General features: G+C 43.1%; 2 protein-coding genes across 5 annotated transcripts in view; both read right to left on the reverse strand.

Annotated features, from left to right (window-relative positions):
• TM9SF3 (transmembrane 9 superfamily member 3) overlaps positions 1–7,566 on the reverse strand; it is a 43,287-nt gene extending 35,721 nt beyond the window's left edge. The window contains exon 1 of the mRNA XM_031602120.2: positions 7,360–7,566. Coding sequence (XP_031457980.1) covers positions 7,360–7,566 — 207 coding nt within the window. The remainder of the gene's footprint in view (positions 1–7,359) is intronic.
• Positions 7,567–9,580: 2,014 nt separating this feature from the next.
• The window catches only part of PIK3AP1 (phosphoinositide-3-kinase adaptor protein 1), a 45,292-nt gene continuing 31,289 nt past the window's right edge, over positions 9,581–23,583 (reverse strand). For all 4 annotated transcript variants that reach the window (XM_031602116.2, XM_031602117.2, XM_090145098.1 and 1 more), the window contains 9 exons: positions 20,930–21,025; positions 19,332–19,511; positions 18,460–18,522; positions 17,332–17,537; positions 15,968–16,040; positions 15,476–15,631; positions 14,344–14,414; positions 13,718–13,833; positions 9,581–11,494 (listed from right to left, as the gene is read on the reverse strand). In XM_031602116.2, coding sequence (XP_031457976.2) covers positions 11,440–11,494; positions 13,718–13,833; positions 14,344–14,414; positions 15,476–15,631; positions 15,968–16,040; positions 17,332–17,537; positions 18,460–18,522; positions 19,332–19,511; positions 20,930–21,025 — 1,016 coding nt within the window. In that variant the 3' untranslated portion in view covers positions 9,581–11,439. The remainder of the gene's footprint in view (positions 11,495–13,717; positions 13,834–14,343; positions 14,415–15,475; positions 15,632–15,967; positions 16,041–17,331; positions 17,538–18,459; positions 18,523–19,331; positions 19,512–20,929; positions 21,026–23,583) is intronic.

Here is a 23,583-nt window from a genome sequence, read left to right on the forward strand (position 1 = left end):
CTACAGATATGATGCTTAAAAGCTGAAGTCAACAATTTAAACAAGCATATTTTGGGAAATGTAATCCTTTATGCAGACACATCACCTCAATCACATGCCTTATCTTTTTGTTTCCAAAAATACACTCTCTTATGTGTGAGCTCCCACAAGAAATACTAAATATCTCACTAACTTCACTCTGAACAGCAATAGAGGCCAAAGAGTCAGCAGTGCCACATAACTGCCCACAGAAGGCACACACACAGTGGAAGAACTCAGAAGGATAAAGAACATCAGCAGTGGAGAAAAGAAAAAGTAAACAGCACAGCAAGAGAAAGTAGACATTCCTCCTCTCTGCCAGCAACCAGAAAGGTTATACTAGTGCAGTACAGTTGCCCAATTTCCAATAGATGTTGGGAGAGAAGGAAGAAAGAAAAATTATTTCCAGTCCCCTCAGCAGAAAGCAGAATGCATACGAGCATGCTGCCTTCAGTTCTTGCCAATATAGCCAGGGACCAGTTGGTCAGTACCTCTTTCTGTTGTTATGCCTACACCACTTCTGTTTCTTCTCTAACAGCTGTAAGACACATTTACAGCCCTTTCGCAGAACAGTCATAACTTGTAGAGACATCAATTTAGCCCTTGTAATGCAACCGCTTACATGCAAATCAAGTTATGTCTCTTTACAGCCTTTACTAATGGAATAAGACAACATTCTCAGGTCTGTAAATTCATTTTTAATGGTGCCTGGAAAAAAAAAGAAGGCATTGATCACTGTTATACTTAGCTATTTTCTTCTGCCTTGCTTCACACTGAGTTGGGCATCCTGTATTTTTGAAGCTATTCGAATCACCCACAAGCAATATAATCCAACTTCAACACATACAGCAGCTGAAGTTCCTAGCTGTGGGCAGCGAACTTCCCTCAGCACAAAAATGCAGACATAATCAGAGATGTATAGAAGAAAACATCTCTACTCGTTCAAGGAAGTCCGTAATACAGGCAGTCACAATATCTCATCTTAAAATTAAGCCTAGTTTTGTGCTTCAGCCCAAGGAGTTCAGCACAATCTGACATGAGCTACACTGCTTTTCCACCAGAAATCTGTCCATCTGTTTTTCTCCAGAATGCATACTGCCAGCCTTTCCCAACTACCCTCTGCCTTATGGCATCCTTTTGTATAAAACAGATCTTCCCTTTGCTGCTGAGGCCTCAACAACCAAGCAACAGTCAGTCATAAAGTCATTGGGGCTCCCCAGTGAAGCCCAATAAGACTTTCTCACTCTTCAGATGTCAGAAGATGCAAGAAGACACTCCCAAGGCTGGTTCTATAAGCCTTTTTTTTAAGTGGTAAGGTAATTAGGCATTATGAAACCCAGTGATACCAAGAAACATGACTGCCTTCACAATGTCCAAGTGCCTACAAGTAGCAGTGGCGAAGCACTTACCAAAAGCACTAGAAGAAAATTAGCCTTATTTGGACTAGGCAAAGAAATTGAGCCTCTTCTCAGACTGTTCTGTCACCTCTGTATGATGATTTCCAGCAAAAATGTCATTCCAGGAAAGAGATCATGGAAAATAAGTTGCTTAATAAAAAAGATCTGGTTTAATTGGAACAAAAGCACTCAAGTATGCTCCATCAGTACAGATTAGGTTTTAGACAGCCCATTCACCGAGTCTTGCAGAGGTTTCAGCTATTGCTAGCTCTTTTATAAATTCTTTCAGGGTATTTGAAGCCTCTTGCAGTCAGTGGGGAGCTGGAGGCCATCGAAAATAGGGAGAAAATTCCACCTCCACCTTCCATTCTTGGCAGAAACAACACACTGAAGAAACTATTCTTATATCAGTTATCAGCCACAGATAACACCAGATAAACAGAACCTTGAACTTCTATTTTTTCTATTCTGATACTGCCTGATGAACAACTGTTCAACCATATCTTTTGAGTTTTGAAGGCACCAGAGCAAAACAAAATCCTACAGCTGTTAGTTAACTTTAAGAGGCAAGTCAGTAATACCATATTGTCAATACAAACATGGAATAAGACAGGAGGCAGTTTAATGACCTCATTTTAACAACTGTAATTTAGCAATATGAAAATGGCGTAACCAGCAGTAAGTGTGATATTTTCCTTCTCTTCCTTCTTCCACCTCACTGTGCTCACATCCTCTATTTGGTCTCCATCAACATTCTGCAAGCATTGATGAATGTCAATAGGTGCCATTTTTTCCTTATGGAGGAATTCAATGACACACCTTTGCTTGATACTCAATTCCATGTCAGATACCATTCTGCCAGACTGCCCTTCTGCTGCCATCTGTCACATAGCAACAAAATGTAACAGAACGTTGGTGGGAAATTTCAGTCTCTACTGCCGTGCCCCCGACATCTACCTCTCATGTTCTGGGTCACCACAATAAAACAAGAGACATTATTTTCAGCACAGCCTTTGCCATACTAAGAGCTCTCTATCAGTAGAGGCACAGAACAAACAAAAGAGGCCAACTGCAATGTACAAGAATATCCATGTCAAGAGTCCAAGTTAAATTCTGTCTTCTTATAAGATCTAAATGGAAATGTCATGCTCCCATTACGTGTGCAATAAGATTTTTGAGTCACTGCTTGACTCACATCATCTTCTCTTTTCTAAAAATCCTGTAGCACAGATTTCTGTTACAGCTGTATCTAAATCACTGAGGCTTACAAATAATGAAATAACATGTCTAATGGTAAAAAAAATTTGAAGCACAATTTACCATCTGCAAAGTCGATTCCAGATAATTTGAATGATTAGAATTTAATATCTACAGTTACATTTATGTATCAGTGCAATATTATCCTTTGTGAAAACAAACTACAACATGTTGCTAATATGAAAGACTTATTTTGATGTATTAAAGTGTTTTAGAATTTCAGCTCTTTCAAAACCTCCTTTTTGTTCTTCGTTCTCTTTTCTGAATTGTCCACACAGCACTGAACAGCAGAAAGGCTGCTTGTCATGAACTGGGAGAGCCAGCGCCCTGCTAAGCACACAGCTACTGACAAGGCAATTGAGCAGATGCCACCACGTCAAAAAAGGTCAACAAATAAGATGCTGCAACCTCCACTCTGCTATAAGTCAAAAAGCTCTGCTGGTACAACTACAAAGGAGTTTTAAATATGTTTTGTTTCCTATAACTTATGAAAAACATAGCATTCATTCTGTAAGCGTAGCCTTTTCTGCGTTAAGCTTAGTATTAGTTCAGTAATTTCAGTAACCAAATTCAGCATAAAATGATCTATTTTGACTGTGTAAGAGCACAGTGGCAGACAAAAAACAAGTCACAGCATCAACACAAGCTGCCTACCTCCCTACTGTACACCAGTACAATTTGACTTATGGAAGGTACATCTTCAGAAACCTCCCCTATAACTGACACCACAGTGCTGGAGGACCAACCAGTGCCTCAAGCACAACTGGGTAGCAGCTGTAACACCCATCACAGCTGGGGACATCCATCCCAGGGCCCCACAGGATGGCTGTGAGACAGAACCACCCAAACCCTACCCACACTCCAACAAGGCAGCACACTGAGCTTAAGTGCACAGCAAAACATGGAAGTGGCAGGAAGCCAGCACAGTTTGCACCACCCAAGGGTTGACTTCTATTAGCTGACCATGCAAGTGTTGAAAACTCATGCCTGTGTGCCAACTTAAAACTTAAAACGAAGACAATTTCCATACATATGCGTGGTTTTAAAACAATTCAAGCATGGCAATACCGAGTTCATCTTTGGCACAGGGCATAATACTCTCATTGTCATTACTCAAAAAGGCACCTGCAACGTAGGATGTAATTCAACGTTGCCTCTGTATAACTGTAGACATTAGTGTGGCAGCCCTATAAATAAACATACTGCCCCACAGAACAACAAAGGCTGGATTAAGCCAGTAAATGAAAGGCTGCAAAAAAGGACACAACATCGGTAGGTTACTGATATTTTTCAACCATTAAAAACACCTTGAAAAAAATGATGGAGATACAGAGGATTACAATTACCAGACTTTATGTGATGATTCAGCAAGATGATTTCAAAACAAGACTTTCCTTCAGACACCCTGCAATTTTATTCCTCTATTCAAGCTGAAGCTTGGAGCGAGGCTTCCCAAAAAGCACTACTTAAGCACTAGCACTTGTTTCAGGAGAAAAAGGAACAATCTAATCTGTTATTGGCACAGCAAAACTGCAGAAGCAGGACAGGAAAGAACAGAGGCAGCAACCCAGACTCAATCATCAAGTAATATCCCAGGCTTCAAGTCCCCCATATCTTACAGATATTCTATCAGGCTCTGTGATAATGTGCAACTACAGCTCATATCTGCAGTCAATTAAACCATGGATTTCTGCCTTACGCTCTCCTTCTGACAGAGCAAGTGATTTCCAGCAATGTCTTTGCATTTCTCTCTGAATGTCAGGGCTCACCAGAATGCCACACGTTCTGAGCCACGGTTCAAGCAGGCCCCCAACAGCCTCAGCTCCTGCTGCACAAGGTTGCCCAGCACACCACGTCCTGCTTCCCTGACATCTACTTCACCTCTTCAAAATGGAACAACAACAACTTCAAAAAGGACCAGGGCTGTTTGTCTGCACACAACTTGTAGACAAAGATGTATTTAGGCACATGGAAACGTATTCTATAGTGTTTATCTAGCTGGCAGTTTACAGCTACTACACAATTTTCACAATTTTATACATTATTTTAAACAAGTTTTACAATCCTAGGACTTGAATGTATCAGGTTGTAAGCACAAAGAAAACGCTCCTCTCAATCATTACAAATGAAGAACTTTACTACTAGGTACAGCCTATCTTGCATCTGTTTTTCAATATCTGTCATTTATTTCCACGCTTATGAAGTACTGATAACTGAACTGAAGCAACATTACAATTCTGTGCTACCTAATCCCCAGACCATTACCTGTGACAAAAGTCTCAGGACATCTCATAAGTTTTTTGTGATTTATTTTAACATCAGCTCCACCAAGTCACAGAAGATGCAGTAGCCAAGTGGCAGTGGCATCCCAGCAGCCCCACAGCAACCGCCTCGCCTCTCGCAGGGTCGCAGCATGGCAAGGCCACATCACACAGTGATCAATACACAGCACAAATCTCAGAACGCAGGCAAACCACAGGTACTTCACATGCTCTGAAGCACAAAAATCAGTTGAAGAATCAGTGGGCAAGTTATCACTCTCTCATAAATTCTTCTGTTGTGCTTTGAAGTTACACTGATGCCATCTGAAACATCAAGGCAGTCAAATCCCAATTTCCTCTCTACTCTCTATTGATTTTAAGCAGCCAAGTCTTTATTGTGTAACTGCTTTATGTTACCCTTTCCCTAATTTTTAAAGCCCTATACACACGCTTAAGACATAGCACACCTTCTGTAAATGTTATTGATTCAGCAATCAATATCTCCATAAACACTACAGTATCTCCATAAACACTACTACTCTCGTAGTAATCGCTCCCTCAGTTCTATGGTTATAATATAAACAACACAGATAAAGCATAGCAGCGAATTGAACACCATGCACAAAAAAACACAGCACAGTACACACTTCATTTTACCATGTTTACATTCTATATTACAGCAGCAATAAAGGAACAGAAGATTAACCTGCTAACGTGGAAGACAGTACTTCCAGGCACTGTGCATGTCTGACGCAGAGCAGCCAGGGGCTGGGGAACAAGGATGGTGTGGGCACAGAGCCATGTGCTCCCAGCAGGAGTTGGTCTTGAAGTCAGTGAAAAGCCACTGAGTCCTGAATCAGTACACCGCTATTTCTCCACCACTTCCCAAAAGGAAGCAGAGCCTCTGGAACGTAATACAGCACTGGGATTGCAGGGAAAGCCATCTTCCAACTGCAATCATTCTCAACACTGAAAATTCGCTAACACGCAACATTTAAGGAATGCCTCCTTCAGGCTCTTAATCTCAAAAATCAGCACGCTAATCAAAATCCTCTTAATGTTTCACTTGTGCTATTAGTGCTTCCACCCCCACATCTCATGCGATATTAAAGGTTCAGAACATCCAAGCAGGGCAACAGTCTTCCAAAAAAAGATAACTGTCCTCTTACACCAACTATTCTTAACCTGCCACGTGATGTGCCTGCACTGGACATTGCACAAACCAGAATACCAACCCAGGGGACAGAAATACAATTTTGGAGACCTCTGTAATTTAGATTTTAAAAAGTCGACTGAACTCAAAAATGACTTTGTAATTTCCATTAATAATTGCTTAGATGATTGTTCAGGAGACCTAAAGCCATCAAGTGAATTCACTTTTGAAGAGGGAGCTCTTAAAAATTAATAATAATTAAAAAGTGATAAAAACTGAATGCCAACTTTATGAAGTGCTCCTCTCCCATAGAGCTGCCTACTCTAAAAGGAAGAAATCCCAAAAGCAAAGAGCCTTTAAGACAGACACATCTGCTCCCCGGAAGCACTTGATGCTGGCTTCGCTTTCCTGTCATTAGCTGCAGCACCAATAAATCCCATTCACTTTTTAAAAACAAAGGCTATCCTAAACAAAGTTCAAGTCACGCAAAGGCACTGAATTATGCACACACACACTACTGTCTGCGTGCACGCTATCGGTGTCATTCTGCCGTCTCACTAAAATACTTATCGCGCTCCCCATACAGCACCAAGGACGAACACCGGTAGCGGCCGGGCTACAGGCAGGGGCGGCACTCAGCCCAGCCCAGCCCGGGGCAGCACGGCCCTCCCGTGACGGAACGTGCAGCTTCAGCACGGCGCCGTCCCGAGCCACGCTCACACCCCAACAAGCGCAGCTTCCGCCCAGGCGCAGCAGGCACCGCGGGGGATGCCGCCGCACCGGCGGAACAGAAAACGATGATGCGACCTATTTACTTCCCGCGGGATGCCGGAGGGCTTCAGAGAACCGCTGTGGCGGCGGTGCCCGCGCAGACCCGCCGCGGCCGCCCGTTCCGGAGCCGAGCTCGGCGCCCTGCCGGGAGGAGGGGCCCGGCGCTGCGCAAACACGGCGGCGCGCTTGCCGAGCTCCGGCTCCGGGACAGGGCGGCAGCGCTCGCGGCTTCCACGCTGCCGGCGGCACCGGGAAGGCCCGCAGGAGAAGCCCCCGTGCCCGCTCTGCCGGGGCGGCCCGAGCGCGCGGCCCGCACCGCTACAGCGCGGCTCCCGGAACCGCTCCCGGCTTCTCGCGCTGACGACGGCAGCCCGAGCGGCGCGGCCGGCACGGGCCCCCGCCCTCTCCCCGCAGGCCGCGACCCGCCGCCTCCCGCCCGCCCCGGGTACCGACGCCCCTCGGCGGCACGGACAGGCCGCGCCCCGGCCCGAGCCCGCCTCACCGTGTGCACGTGCTCGTCGGCGCGGACGCGCGGCGGCAGGCAGAGGAGCAGCAGTGCGGCGGCCGCGCGGAGCAGCAACAGCCCGGGCGCCGCCATCTCGGGCCTCCGCGTCCCCGCGCACGCAGCAGGCCCCGCCGCGGAGCCGGCCCGCGCCCCGCCACCAACGCCGACCTGCGACGCCACTTCCGGTCCGCCCGGCCACGTCATCCGGCCGCACGCCGGAAGCGGGCTGCCTACGGCGGCCGGCAGGGGCCGCGGAGCGCCGCGCGAGGCCGCCCTCAGCGCTTCCTCCCGGCGGAGGGGGCGGGGCGCAGCGAGCGGCCGAGGAGCGGTGACGCGGGCGCGGCCCGGGTCTGTGACACACGGCGGCGTTAGGGGGAGCCCGGAGGGGCAGAACCGTACTTTGACCGACAGAAGTACGTTGTAATCGATGAACTCTTAGGATAGCGATCCTTCGTTTCGAATGAACGGAGAACTCGGCCGCAGAGCAGCGTGCAGATTCGCTCGCGCTTGGTCCGGTCTGCCGCGACGCCCGTACAAGCACCGCGAACTCACAGTGCCGTTCCAAAGTGCAAAAGTCTACGTCCTTACACGGAGCACGGGCTGGCAGGGCAGGCCGAACTGCTCCCGTGTGACAAACAGCTCAGTTTTCCGCGGACAAAGGCAGCAGATGAAGTGCCTCCAAGTGCCTCTACTAACACGTCCAGAGAACGAACATAGGAAGCTGAGGAGCTGCCAGCATTAGGTGTTTGCTGACCAGACAATTGCTAAACTAAATGCAACCAAGTTTTAGAGGCTACTTAGTTATAATTCAAAAATGAAACCGTGCCATCTCAAGCATGGCACAGGCCAACAAATAGATGGTAAGAGATGAGCTGAACACGAGGGCTCAGTGCTGTTGCTTGCCACCCCTGCGTTATAGGCACAGTTCCAAACCAAGAGCTCCCTGGTTGCCACTGCTCTCCATCGCTATCGTCAGAGCTTCTCCTTCTGTGGTCTTCTACATTCATGATACCATATTCCCAATCTCTTGTCTGTTACAGTAACAGCAAGTTCCTTTTAGAAAGATACTTGTCAAAACCCATTCAAAACCTTTGTTTATTATTTCTTTAAAAAAGGAAAACTTGGACAACTTTGCTAGCACCATATGCATCTTCTCAGTCATTGCACCTCTGTCCAAAGCAGAGCTGAATACCTCTGGGAGACAGAGTGCCTCAGTGTCTCTGGTTTATTTAGTGCTCACGTCTCTCAGGCAGAGCCATCTGCTGCAGAGAACAGCATGAGGCACATTACAAAGAGCAAACATTCTGCCAGGCCAGCCAGCTGCCATCCAAGTTTGGGAGATAGCTCGGTGCCCCTGCCTGTGGAAGAGCTGTTGACTTTTTACCAGCAATTTTATTCTCTGCTCGGTCCTTTTACACGGAAACATGCTTTCTTCTCACACTCCTCCCCAAGCATCTTTGTGCTTAATCAATGATTTGGTCATATGCAAATGCTTCTCCAATCTCTTCCAAGCTTTAATTTCAGTGTGTTTTTCAGGTGGTGGCAATACACATCGTGGCTCACCCAGCACAACTCAAGTCTACAGCTGAGGACTCCATACACTGAGCTGCAAGAAGCTTAAAGCAATTAAACCAAACCAATCTGGAACACATTTTGACCATTCAGAAGGTGCATCTCTGCTGATGTGAAAGTCTTTGTTTTTATATGATGGTCAGGTCACACTAAGATTTAAGCTGCAAAGGAAAAGCAACCACAAGACTGCTGGACCACATTCCAGCTCTTCAGCTGTGAACTGTCTTCCTGCAGGACTAGCAGTGACAATCCAGCTTCCAGCCATATAATCAGGACTGTGCAAAGGCAAATGTTCAGATACAGTTCAGATATATCTTTCTCAAAGAAAACATATTTGGCTATTACATGCAGGGAATGAGGACTTAAAAATTTGGTAGAAGAGAGAGCCCTAGACTGCTTCAGTCCAACACCTTTGAAAGGAAGTGTTCTGCACAGCACCCATAGTCTGCTCTTCCCCATTTCCCCATGTGCTACATCTCTACCTTATGTTATATACTTGGCATCCATCACATCACAGCTCCAAGCCCTGGAGCACAGCTGCAGTCACCGCTATGGAAATGGGGAACAGCTGAACAAAACCAGGGAGCTGTGTGCAAACAAAAGCACATATATCAGCAGAAAAGAATCACTTCTGAGTTTCCTTGACTTATCCCACAGTATCATTCTCTTTATTTCAGCCCCAAAACTTCCTTCCCTGCTTCCAATTTAACCAAATTAACACTATGAATTTTATTCTGTTTCAAGAAGGGCACAGGAAGGCAACTCCCACCTCACAGAGATACCCTGAACAAAAATACATAAACTCTTCACGCTTCATTTAGCAACCTGCAGTACACACTCCGCAGCCCTTTTGTAGCAAGAGTACAGGCTGTACGAACAGCACTTGGTATCAAACCCTACAGGTTTTAACATGCAGATGACATTTAGCTTATGCCTATGCCGACAAGACCCGCAGAAGCTTGCAGCTCTCTGTACTACCTTCACCATGCTGCAAGAGAACAGGGTACAATCCTAACACCTGCTCTGCTATGGAGCAAGGGAAGCTTACATGCCCTGATGGTAGCTTCACATGTCCTATATCTCACTCAGGGCTGAAAGAAGGGGAACCGTTTGAAAGCCAAGCAGGCAGTACTGCTTAATGCTCTGCCCTGAATGCTATCCTGTAGAATTCCCATCTGTGTCACTCATGGGCAACCAGAGCCCCATACTCATTGCTCCCCAAGAGCCAGGATAGGCACACAGAAGATTGCAAGGTCTGGGAAAAAAAAAGAAAAAACAACCACCACCACCAAAAAAAAAAACAAAAAAACAAAAAAACAAAAAAAAAAAAAAAAACCACCTTATTTTAATCATCCCAGCCCCCTGAGATGAAGAATCAAAATAAACTTCTGTTTTATGTACTTCCTACATGTGGTACACACAGCCCAACCATGAAGCTGTCCTTAAGTTTACAAGTCCTCAGGCAGAAAGAAGAACTGGACACAGCTGTTGCTGATTCACATTGCTAGAAAGCCAGAGCAGAGCAAGCACAGGCAAGCCTCAGGCAGGATGCCTGCTTCCACTGCAACAGCCAACTGTGCAGCTGGTAGCTGTGAGGTGTGTGCCTCTCAAATTGCAGAGGTGCTGAATTATTCCAGAGCATGAAGTGGAAGGTTTTCATTCTGCTACGGTGAACATGCATAGAGATAAGAACAAAGCAGTGCTACCATTTTCTTCCCCTAATTTAAGAGGTCAGCTGTGTGATTTCAAGTGACAGCTCCCACAGTGGCTTACGTACAGCTGTTTTGACACAGCAAATCGCTTGCCAGCTGCCTTGGGAGCTTTGGCAAACACAGCACACCCACATCTCATTAATGTCAATCCTCTCCAGGGAGGGAAGGGGAAAGGCATTTTCAAAATTATAAGCAAAATGCATTTGTAAAAAGTTAACTTTTCATCCTCCAGTGGTTTAATAATTACTGGAGAAAGATTCCATACTTTCTGGAATTTCAATATCTGCACAGAAAATGTTACACTGAACAGAAGAACACAGCACCTGATCCTACTGTAATGAGAATTCTTCAAACAAAGTATTTAATTTTGTTTTTTTTTTTTCTAAGTAACTTTTCCAGTAAAGCCCTTGTACATTGTACTGAAAGTTTTGTTTGACAATGCTTATCAGGATTTAATTTCTAAGAGGATGTGTTCTTTCTTCATCAAAGGGAAACTCCATGTTGGTGCAGGGCTGCCAAGACATATCAGCATTCTCCTTTTCAACCATGATTTTTCCCTCGAAGTCTTAAAGCACCAGAATTCTTCCAAACAAAAAAGCTACAGCAGACCAAAAAATCTCAGTGAAAACCATAGGCAGAGCTACCAGAGCTTTAGGAAGGAAGATAGATACAAAAACATTTGGCTCCCCCTTATAAATAATTTAAGACAACCCAAAAATATCTGTACAAACACACACATACACACACATATATATATATAGAAAAATCTCATATTCCACAGATGTTGAGAGATTCAGCGACCTCTTGGGGGCACAGGTGGAGGATAAAAGCCTTCAGAGTTTACAGGCCTATTAAAAAACAGAACATAAATGCATTAAAAATAACAAAATAGGGTTTTGCAACAAATTACATGTAATAACACTGTACCTAATTACACAGTACGGGCAAGTAGTCACACAAAAGGAAAAACAGGCCTTCAGTGATCCAGCAACAGAGCTGATGCCAAGGAACTAGAGCCACATTCCTGTGTCTTTTTTTTCCTGCTGCTTCTCCAGCTGCAGTGATTCTACCATTACTGGGAGGAGATGGTGCAATACTTATTTGGAATAAAGCTGTACAGTATAGTAGCTTCTTTTCTGAAGATTAGTTGAAAAGCAATAGGAAAAGAGCAAAGGCCTCAAATTTTAATTTTTTGTTTTAAATTAATTACAAATGAATTCCAGCTGTATTTTTGCCTAAAGCAGGATGAAACACAGAACTTACTATTTTCACACATCAGTAATAATTATTTTAGCAGTTGGAGCATTTTGTTAAAATCTACTCATATAATCCTCTGGTTCCTGACTTCACAGACTTGCAGCGGTTGGATGAGAGGAGCGTCTGCAAATTACTTAAGTTTGTGGTGGTCCAGTCCAATCAATGCAGCATTCGCATCCCTTTCCCAACACCTTATCTCAAATGAGCTCAGTTCTTACTTCAAGGCAAATCATAAATGTAAACAGCATGGCCTGGAGAGATCATAGAATCCTCAGAGCTGGAAGGAAACTTTAAAAGGTCAGCTATTCCAACTCCCCTGCAATGAACAGGGACATCCATGGCTCAATCAGGTTGCTCACAGCCTGGGCATTCCAGCCTTGAAAGCCTCCAGGGATGGGGCACCCACCACATCTCTGTGTAACCTGTTCCACTGCCTTACCGCCCTCACTGTAAAAGACTTTTTCCTTACATCCAGCCTAAATCTACCCTCTTTGAACTTGAAATCGTTCCCCCTTGTTCTACCAGAACACACCCTGCTAAAGAGTCTGTTCCCCTCTTTCCTGTAGCTCCCCTTTAGATACTGAAAGGCCACTCTCAGGTCTCCCTGAAGCCCTCTCTCCTCCAGGCTGAACAGCCCCAGCTCTCTCAGCCTGTCTTTATAAGAGAGGTATTCCATCCCTTGGATCATTGTTATGGCCCTCCTTTAGACATGCTCCAAAAGGTCCACATCTCCCCTACACTGAGGACTCCACGTGTGGACACAGTACAGGACATGAGACCTCACCAGCGCAAAGCAAAGAGTCAGGATCACCTCCCTTGCCCTGCTGGCCACGCTTCTTTTGATGCAGCCCAGGATACAGCTGGCTTTCTGGGCTGCAAGGGCACACTGCTGGCTCACATCCAGCTTACTATCCACCAGCACACTCAGATCCTTTTCAGCAGGGCTGCGCTCACTCATTTCATCCCCCAGCTTGTATTGGTAGTGGAGGTTGCCATGATTCAGGTGCAAGGCCTCACGCTTGGATTTATAGAACCTCATGAGGTTCTCCTGGGCCCACTACTCTGTCTGTCCAGGTCCCTCTGGATGGCATCCCATCTGCCTGGTATGCCCACTGCACCCCATAGCTTGCTGTCATTGGGGAACTTGCTGAGGATGCACTCGACCCCACCATCAGTGTCACTGATGAAGATATTAAAGAATATCGGTCCCAGCACTGGCCCGTGAGGGACACCACTCATCACTGATATCCATTCAGACGTGGAGCCGTTGACCTCCACTCTTTGGATTTGATCCTTCAGCCAGTTCTCACCCATTGAACCATCCACCCATCAAATCCCCATCTTCCCAATTCGTAGAGAAGGATGTTGTGGGGTACTGCATCAACAGCATTACTGAAGTCCAGATCTGAATTTATAAGGAGAAAATAACTTCAAAGAAATGCTGGAAGGGAACTCCCCCTGCTTTGCATTTAGATTGTTCTGAGAGGATCTACTCAAGAGGATCAGGTATCCCAGCTCTGCCAGGCACAGGATGCTAGTTGAGCTAGGTCTGTCTCACTGTGACAAGCTCTGCGTGCATCTGTAGCACTGTTCACCTTTGGATGTGTGAGAATTGCGGTGACATGACTGCAATAGGCAGGCTACCAACAGGAAACTCATTCCATCAAGTACTGCAGACAAGAAGGAAGAATCAATCTTACAGTTACTAAGAAGTGCTTGTTTACACAACAGTTTGGCAGACTTTGTTGAAAAGACGTTCTTCTGTACTGATTCACTTAAAGCTCGTGTTTGAGCTCCCCGTTAGCTTTAGTTACCTGCTTGCACCTCGAGGGGGCACTCTGGGAGGCCTTTCAGGCAGGGGGAGAGGCAGCCTCTCTGCTTGGCTATGGATAGGGCTGCGGCTTCTGCTTGCTTCTGAGACTTCATTGTCCTATCAAAAAGAAACCAACAACAAAATCTCAAGATGCAGGTGCTTCTGAAACAATTTGCCTCTAAAGCACACATTTTCCTCAGTGTCCAAGTTGGCACATAGCTTCAGGACTGGACCAGTTAGTGTATGCAGATACAGGATCAACACAATTGAAAACAAAGACAGATGTACTATCAGTAATGCATCTATGTACTGAATTCTGTGAAATAAGATTACAAACTAGACCCAGATACAGATTTTCAGTCACTTTTGGTAGCAGAACATCAAAATGGTTGGTACGAATGGCATGAAGTGTGGTTCAGAAGCATCTAATCAGGACAGAAGCAGCAGAGGAGGAGTTGCACAACAGGCTGCAGACCAGCAGAATTTGGTTTTTATTAGCTTCCCGAAAGAAGCAACTACATTTTGATATTTATGAAAATACACTGCTATCCCTAAAATTTTTTTTTCCTATATAAAAACAAAGCCGTGTATTTAAAGACTAGTGAGTGCATGTAGCTGAGAGCTTACCTCACTGTCTCCTTCCATCCCACTGCTGACACTCAATATGCTCCGAGTGCTGGAGCGGTTGCTTGCACTACCTAGGGTTAGTAAGCAAGAGAAAAATGGTTTATTAGATCCTTGTGATTTTACTGCAAACCACTGACTCGCTATTCCTCATAACCTCATCTGTACCTCTTGCATATATGATTTAATACTTGCTTAGATAAAGTTGTTTCCACTGTTATTTTTCACATGTTCAAGATTGAAACAATTGCATTTCCTACAACACTGATCACTGGGCCAAACCCTTCAGATGCAACTTTGACAGATTTCTCCACTGTCAAGATCCAGGCTTCTAGTTAAATACTTGGCCATAATCTAACTAAAAGGGTCCAGTGCCAATATCAAACTGCAAGTCAGGTAAATATTTTCACAACTGTTACACACTCAACTTTTATGTGTATTTGAATTATCAGTCCCCATGTCCATAACTCAATTCAGGTACATGGCTAAGAGTATCATCACGTTAATTTCTGGAATAACTGAATGAGCCTTCTGTGCTCAGTCTGCAGAATCTGTGAGAACACAGGAATTTCATTTGCATGGTTAAATTTCATAAAATGCAAATATAATATGTCCAGAGGGTCCAAATCACTCAGAAGCTTGGGTCCCAGATAAATCAATAAGAAATGCTGCCCTTTATCTATAACATTTGAGAAAATTACAAGTAGAGATCTGTTTCCAACCTGCAATATGACTACATCCCTCAGAACAGAACAGCACATTTCTGCTGGGAGTAACAGCAAGGGACCATAATTTTTTTTTTTTCTTATGAAAGCAGCTGTCATCTACTTTTAAGAACTGATTTTGGAGACTATTCCTTTCTTTAGAAGACTCAAGGGAAACATTTTGCCCAGCTCTCATGTTTCCCTCCTGTAGATAGTCATGCACAACATGTGTACCCATATCCTTTGATGAATCTGGAGTTGCTTTTACTGCTTTGAAATCAGTTGGCATGCATACTTCAGGGTGCCAGTGTCAGCGCTAGGATTCAGCAACAGAAGTCCTGACTCATGAGCTGGCTTCCAGACTCATGCTGGAGAAATATTTTCTGCCCAGCCTTCCTGCAGTGAGGGGGTGACACTCAGGGTTTGCTTACTTGTTGTGCTGGATGTGCTTTCTGTTTTCCAGTCTCCTCGCTTTAGCTCCTTTTTTGGTGGGAATACGTTTTTCCTTGGGGTATACTCATATATGCCACATTCTGGTTTTCCCAAAGTATTATGAGAACGTCGAATGGGTACTGTAATTTCCAGATCTGGAGGGCAAAATGAGAGCGAAGAGCTCAGAATGATCTACTGGGTCTAACCTCTGAGATAGCTTCATATCCCAAAACAAAGTTAAACAGTCACATAAAGATGATTGTAATTGTACATGTATGAATCAGGATTCACTCCACAGATACGGACATCCTTTTCTTGGCCTGGGAAACCGGGGAAGTAAAGCAGCTTCGTTGTTTTTTTAGCCAACAGGCACACAGATGTGAGTAACAATATATCACATAATTACAATATGGAGACATTTCTGCCTTAAGAATCTGTTAGTATTTTTAGCTGCTTCACTACCAGAGAATTTCAAAATCAGAGACTGTTACCTGCACTTTTCCCTGATTTTTGCTTCTCCATTTGCCTCCTGGTTATGCTGTCTCGTAGCCGTTTCAGATTTTCCTAAAAGATCACAAAATATTCTTCTCAGGGCTTTGGACAAAGGAGGATGAACAGTTTTCTGATGATGAAGTAACATATTTAAGCTAGCTTTACAACCAATCCATAAAAAAGCTTGCTAAACCTGGATGAAGTCCAAACTATGTCAACAAGTTTTAATCTATTCTCTTTAGAAATCCCTGTGTGCCTTTCAGAAGCCAAGTTCTTTTCTTCAGATGTTGTATACTTTCAGATCAAGTTCACAGATCAGGTAAAGTTGCAGATAAGAAGCACACTGGATTTAGAACATCCCTGTATTTTGTCTCCACTGTTACACTAGCACAGAAACAGGACACAGGTTCAAGGAACTGCGCAGTCTTTTCCGTACTAACAAAAAGATAATTTTGATTGGGGGGGACAGATTTCCACACATCAGAGAATGACGGACAATTGAGAGAATTGGGATGTCCCCCAATAAAGCAAGAGGGCTTACCTGTAAATATAACTGGGAATAAAGTTTATTCACATACCACCTTATTACCTCCCCACTCCTTACTGTAAAACAGCTTTTATAGCAGAGAAATAAATACATATGTGAAAGTGAGAAAATCCCTGAACAGACAGAGAAGCAGAAGGAACACAAGGTACCACAAGGTTCCAAAAGAAGCAGGGAATGCTTTCAAAGAGGGAACTCCACACTAACAAGATAACAGAAACCTGAAAATGTGACTGCTAGTTCCACCAGTCATTGCATTGCTGCTGCCAACAGTTGAATGATTTCCTCATTCAACTCAACCACAGCACTTTCACTAGACTTTGCCCAGCAACAAAGAACAGGAAGTTCTGGATGCTGCAGGAATGAAAGCCATCAAACAAAGCTTTTCAAATAACCTGAGGAAGCATCAGTCCATTTACAGGAAAGGAGTTTAATGGCAATGCACCATCTGGGACAGAGTCTTCATTGATCTGAAATGGATACCAACTGACAACCTGAATGTTCATTCACAGAAGTCCCTGCCAGCAAGTAGGTGCTAGGTGGAAAGAACGGTAATTTAGTGATCTGGTTTGTGCCTGATTCCTAGCATCCTCCATCTTAAAACTATTACTGCAAGACAAACAGAACTATAAAACAGCTATCTGCTTGCTGCTTCATGGAAACAGCCTCTCAAAGTCAGAAGAAAACCATGCTAGTGGGGGGGACTGTGAGGAGTCTTCCTGCTCCAACCTGGAAAGGAGTGTACCTATACAGAAATGCTTAGGATATATGCTTAGAGAAATCATTGTATTTCTTGTATTTCGTGGAATAAACCAGTACCTGCTGGAAACGGAATGATTCTGATCTCTTCTTCTGGTTCAGTTGCCACTCCTTAAAGTGAAGTACAGCTTCATCAACGTTGAGTATGCCCATTTTCACTTGTTCTTGTAATGTGATCAGCTGCCGTTGACCTGGAGTTTTCATTCCAGCAAATGGATCGTATATACTTGATTGAGACAGGTCTCTAACAGGCCTGACCATCGTTTCTGAAGAGAGAATAAAATATCACTAAGCTTGTGTTATCTGCCCTCCTTGCTGAATACAAAACAATTCAAGCAGCCTTGATGCCCTATTACAGGGCATCAAGGTATGTTTCACTAACCAGAAGTGTTTTGTCTTCATGCTGTCCTGACACCATTTATCAAGGCTAAACGCCTAAGAGGTAGCACTGTGCATAAGTATGTCCTAGAGATAATCTCTATGCTTAAAATAAATTTAAGTGAACAGTACAAAAGGCCCTCCTTAAAGCACTCTGTTTCCTCATCTCAAAAGTATCTCTCCCCCCTCAGTAACTGATAAAACAGTGTTTCACCTTTGCAATCACAAAGCTAGACTTCTTAATCTGTGCAGTGTAACTCCAGCAGCTGAAAGCTCATCCTACTGATGCTGGCTATTTTTATCTCATTTACAACATTAAAAAAGGAGTACCTAACACAGGAGATAAAAGATCAAAGATGGGTCCTAGCACTTTGATCATGAACTGGATTAGAAGTTAAAGAGCAAGGTCATAATTTTGGAGCATAAAGATCAATGGGAGGCAGTGCAAATCGCAGGAAAAAACAATTAGCAGGCAGTGACTATATCCACAAGACCAGGAGTAGAGTATCAGCTCCATGAAGCAATATGGGTCAAAACAAAAAAGGACTTTGAATATCATTAAAATCCCATCTGAGGATAAACGCTGAGACAGGAGATATGTGCTGTATGAGATAAAAGAGTACTCCTCACACTCTGCAGATGTAAAAGTTTGCAGTGTAACATAAGGTCAAGTCATTAATTTAGGACTGTTACCCCCAGTCTTATGAGACAGTCTGTTCTGTCACATACACATCTCATTTGAACAACACTACCTCAGCAGATTTGCTTTTGGATTACTTGAAAGATATTCAGGATGAACTTCTGACTTACCTTTCCTCACCTTTCCTCTAGGGACATAGAGATTCTCAGGTCTTTGAGCTTTCTGTGCAAAAACTGAAAAACAAACAATCTTTAGACACTTATCACAAGTCAGGAAGTCAAGTATCAGGATGAATAAGGTAAGCATTCTCAATTCTGCATTGCATTACAACTTCTATTAAGCTCCTACTGAACCCTAATAAGACCTCTAGAGAAAACAGAATAATGAGCTCTACAGTAAAACTCCCCCTCTGTCATATTCAAAGAATTTAGCCCAGTCACCTCTAAGAGAATTCTGGAAATACCTTCCTACAGTAATGTAATGGTGAGAAGGAGGAGTCACTGAAATTACTTTTCCACACTCAACTAGAGTTCTTGTTAGTGTGTTTGCAGAATATGACAATTTTCACAAAGGGCCTAGGTAATTAAGAGGAACAGTTTTCCTTAGTTTCAATTCGGAATCACCCCAGAATGAGGTACCGTCCTATGTAAATGCCATTGAACCAACAATACCATTACAGAGTAGCAAGTTCTCAATTTATTAGCTTGATCATATCATCACAGTACCAAAATCTTTCATGTTTAGTTTATACTGGCTAGGATTTGTTTATACTGGCTAGGGGCAATCTGTCATCCTAATGTTTTCATTAAGAGCAATCTCAGGCCAAGATCTCAGGATACAAGAACTCCACATTTTCAGAGTAGGCAGAAAATGAAAAACAGAAACAAGATCCCAAAGGTAATCCAGTTCCTATGTTTGAGAGACAAATAAGCAAAGGGTCACAGGAACAATGAGTAGATTTTCTTGGTGCGGATTTGTTAACTGGAGTCTATGTCAATGCCATTCTAAAGATGACTGGTAAAGATCCTGGTACCCAACTCACCTTTGGAGATATACAGCTCATTGTCTGGCTGAGGAGAGCTGGATTCTGGTCTTGGAACAGGAACTGGAGGTCTGCTAGCCATTTCCTGGGGAAAAGTATCTTTTTCCACTGAGTAATATAGATCTTCATCATACTGCTGGGAAACTCCTTCCCCAGAATCTGGTGCATCCATGCTACCACCTACAAAATAGAAAGGCTTGTAAGAAAAATAACCTGTCCACTTCACTGAAAATTGGATCCCTCCAGATGTGGAATGTATCACATTTTTACCAACCTGGTCATTTCTCAGGCAAAAATACCCAGTTTTGCAGTGAATTACAGTGCCAAAGACCTTCAAGACAGGATACCATAAAGTCATTAATACCTAGTAGTATGTAAGCATTTGCTACTAAGCTTGTACTTGTGTATTTTGGTAAAGAAACCACAGGGGAAAGTCTAAAAATTGGTCTAAGAATTAATACTAGCACTGGTAACCAGGAACATCCTAAGTTCCAGTTCATTAACAGACAGTAGTTAACAAATCAAATAGAGCACTGATTTCCAAAAGTTACTTGTGGTTGTCTACAGAACATCAGAGGGATTTTTTTTTTTTTCCTGAAACAATCACAACCAGCTGACAGTTTATTTGACTTGAGAAAAAACAGAACTCAGAGGGAGCTGACTGCTTGCATCTGCACTTAAAAAAAAAACAGCTCCTAGTACACCACCTTTGTCACCCCCATTCTGTTCTCACTAACCTCCCTGCAAAATCAAATGTCATATCTAATTTAAAAGTTAGTTTCACACATTTGTATGTTGGGAAACAATCGGCTCAAGATCAAGACAATCAAGCGCCTTTGGACTAACTGCCTGCACTGTTACTAAGTCATAAATGAATAACCTAGTCATTGGACTTATTTACCTTCAGTGCTGCTGTACACCTAGCTAAATTAATGCAATGAAACTGCCAGAGTATCAGTACTGGCAGGGGAAATAGAACAATATGTTAAAAGACTCAGTTTTAATGTTGCTCTGAGTGCAGCTGGGTAACCCATGAAAGTGAGTCTGGATCCAATGGAACCTGGTGAGTTGGGAAAGGGCTTGGACGACCAAGTCATGCAAAGGGGGATAGCCCAGAGCATGTTTGGGAACCAGAATTTCTTTTCCATTTTCCAGACTGCTATTTTCAAATAGACTGACTTGTGAATAAAGCGTCCGCATTAAAATTTCATCACTAGCTAATGCTGCTCCACTTCATACGCAGGCCCATGAGGTGAACCTGCACGAGCATCAAGACATCAGAGTTAATTCCCATTACAAAGATGAGGACAAAGACTACCATTTCTGAACAGATGTCAACTGTGTGCTTGTACTCACTGATAAGCGGAGATTGGACAAGAAGTCAGTCAACTTTCACAGTAAGACACAAACCACACTAGTCAAGTCACCTCACGAGCTTCACAGGATGTTCTATTACATTTCATCTATGCCCACTAAAGCAAGGCTGTCTGTGTCAAATAGTGAGGACTAGCTCCTTTCTTAACAGATCAAGAACAAATCTCAAGTTCCATTTAATTACTCCATCTGTGCTGCTCCCCTCCTCTCCAAACAGGTCTCACCTTCTAAAAACTTGCGGAGCATCGAGTCTTTCACAGTTAGAGAGATTTCATCTCCAGAAATTGGAGTGTCTGCCTTGGACTGAAGCATTTCTACATCTGAAAAAGAAAAATCAGACCAATGAGCCTGTTGATTATGTCCTTAAGCACATTGAACAGCCCAATACAAAATGACAATTCTGATTGGATTTTCATTTTATAGTGAAGATCAAAAACTATAGCAGACAACTGACCAGACTCTTGCCTCTAAAGGGTCAATAAATTGCCTTTAATATAAATTGCAAATAATTGAAGTCTACTTCACACAAATCCTTGCCAGCAGTCTGCCATTTATACTTGAAGAAAATAGAGGTGATTAACATTGCTTGGTGAGAACTTCTGACAAGGCTCCAAGCAGACACTAAAGATTTCTTTGTGCACGTAATGTTGCTCTGAAGGGCCAGTGGAAAGAGTGAGCTAGAGGTTCTGGATGTCAGTCTTCAGAATTTAATAACTAAAATACTTTTCTTCAAAGAGACTTTTAGTTTCCCTTTGCAGGGCTTAAGATTTCAGAAGGGAGTTCAAGTAACTTGCAACTCAAGTAATAGAGAAATGTATAGAAGATGCATTATGACCTACTGACCCCTTACTAGAGCTAAAATACATAAGCATGCACAACGTGTAAACAAGAGGTTATATCCTTCTCCCTTTAAACTTTTTTAAACAATAGGAGTTAGGTATTTCTGCACATGAAGAAAGCTGCCTCTTTACACAGAGCTATCCTTTATGTAAGACAAAGGTTTCAATGTGTTGGTATAAATTACACCCCTGAACTTTACAAGTAGTTAATATTTTGCTGCACAGTTCCCTCAGTTTGCTCAAGGAAAACAATGAGGCTGCTGTTTCTGGCATTAACTGAAGAAAAAAATAAAAACCAATGAGAACCGTGTCAAAAACTCGGTCTTAAGAGAATAAAAATAGTAGGGGAGGGAGGGGATACATAGGACAGTAGAACAAGGGCATCACAACTATCTAATTTTTAGGTGTTGGAGCTCTGCAAATTACAGGACAATGTATTTTATTTGGTTGAAACTCCCAAGGATAAAGGATGAAACTCAAACTCTCTTGGTTTGAATGTCCTCAGAGTTCATAGATATGGAAAAAATGCCATGAGTCAGGACTTGTTCCCACAAGGATTTGCCACTGTCAGCAACTGGCCTCGCATAGACAAAATGCAATCTAAATGTTTCCTCAAGTAAAATGGCATAACAACAAACTGCAGCCCTACCTACTAAGCTGACTTATCAAAGGGATATGCAAGAGAGCAAAGAGAAATGCAAGAGAAGATTATAAGTGCTATCACTCTGTACTCTTTGCGGGAATCCTTTTGCTCAAGGTACTTCAGACACTGAATACACACAGAGAAACCTGGCAGTTCAATCTTCACATGAATCACCAAGGTTTTCAGCATTTTCTAGAGTCTTTGCACTTAGATCCCCCTCCCCTACGCTGAGCTCTAGACTACTCACAAATATTACTTTGTAATATTCAGGAGATGCTGGTGAGGGGGAAGCAGAAAAAAGAGTAAAAGCATTTTATCTGATGTTGTAGTTTGTACTACAAGATTGGTACGATAGAGATCACTTTCCCTTCTTGTTATTCAGCTGTTGTTTGTTACAGTCTGTGAATGACTCAGCTAAACAATATTTACCTGTGATCTGCACCAGCTTAGAGCAAATTCCAATCATATTCAAGAAAGTTGACATTGTGAGTATTTGAAAAGGGTAATAAAAGGGAAGTGCTCTTCTGAAGTAGGAATGATTACAGTTGATAAGGAATTTAATGAGGCAATTCAATCTCATTTTTTTTAAAAAACAGCAAACAAGGTAACAGCAGGAACTGCTAAGTTCCCAGGTTAGGACTACTTTCTGATTTGCACTGCTCAGGCTACTAAGACCCACACAAAGCTTAGAGAGACCACTCAACAGCAGCACACAACTCTCTGCAGCATCAGTTTAAACAAAATTGGCCCTTTTGTAGATTCTGCAGTTTCTCTGCAAATGCTTCGCCAGGACCAAGTGCAGACAGAAAACCAAAACCAAAAACACATTAAAAGAAATGAAGTGGGATGAAGAATGTAAGAACTGGCAGAACATTCTGGTATCTAAGTATTTGCTACTACTTTTCTCATTACAATGGCTCTTTCTTTCCCAATCAGCTTCTGCTAGGCAAACTGAGTGTTACCAACCTTTCTTTGATCAGTCCCCAAAAACCTCATGGAACCACATTCTAATTACAACAAATGGGCATGCTGCCACAGTATGTCTATATTTAAAACCCAAGTATTGTCCTCTGTGCCACAGCGATAAGTACTTACATAAGGGCTACTCTGACCTGCAGAAAGTACTTCAGCAGCAGATGTTTACAATTTCCTAAGGAGTTTTTCCATCCCTCCAAAATTAAGTCAGTACAAAAGCTTGAAGTTTTAATTTGTGATCTAAGCTAATCAGCACTCCTACCAATTTCAGTGGGCTTTTGCTTCTTTGCTGGTATTCTAAAAAATGGTGAAACTCTCCCACTTTGAGAGAACTAGTACAGGAGCACTGTGCCAATTTAAACTTACCTGTTACGATACAGGTAAAATTTTAAGCACTATTTGGATAAGTTGTAAATATTAA

Source organism: Phasianus colchicus, chromosome 8 (genome assembly GCF_987193195.1).
Source record: "Phasianus colchicus chromosome 8, bPhaCol1.hap1.1, whole genome shotgun sequence".
NCBI classification, from domain to species: Eukaryota; Metazoa; Chordata; class Aves; order Galliformes; family Phasianidae; genus Phasianus; species Phasianus colchicus.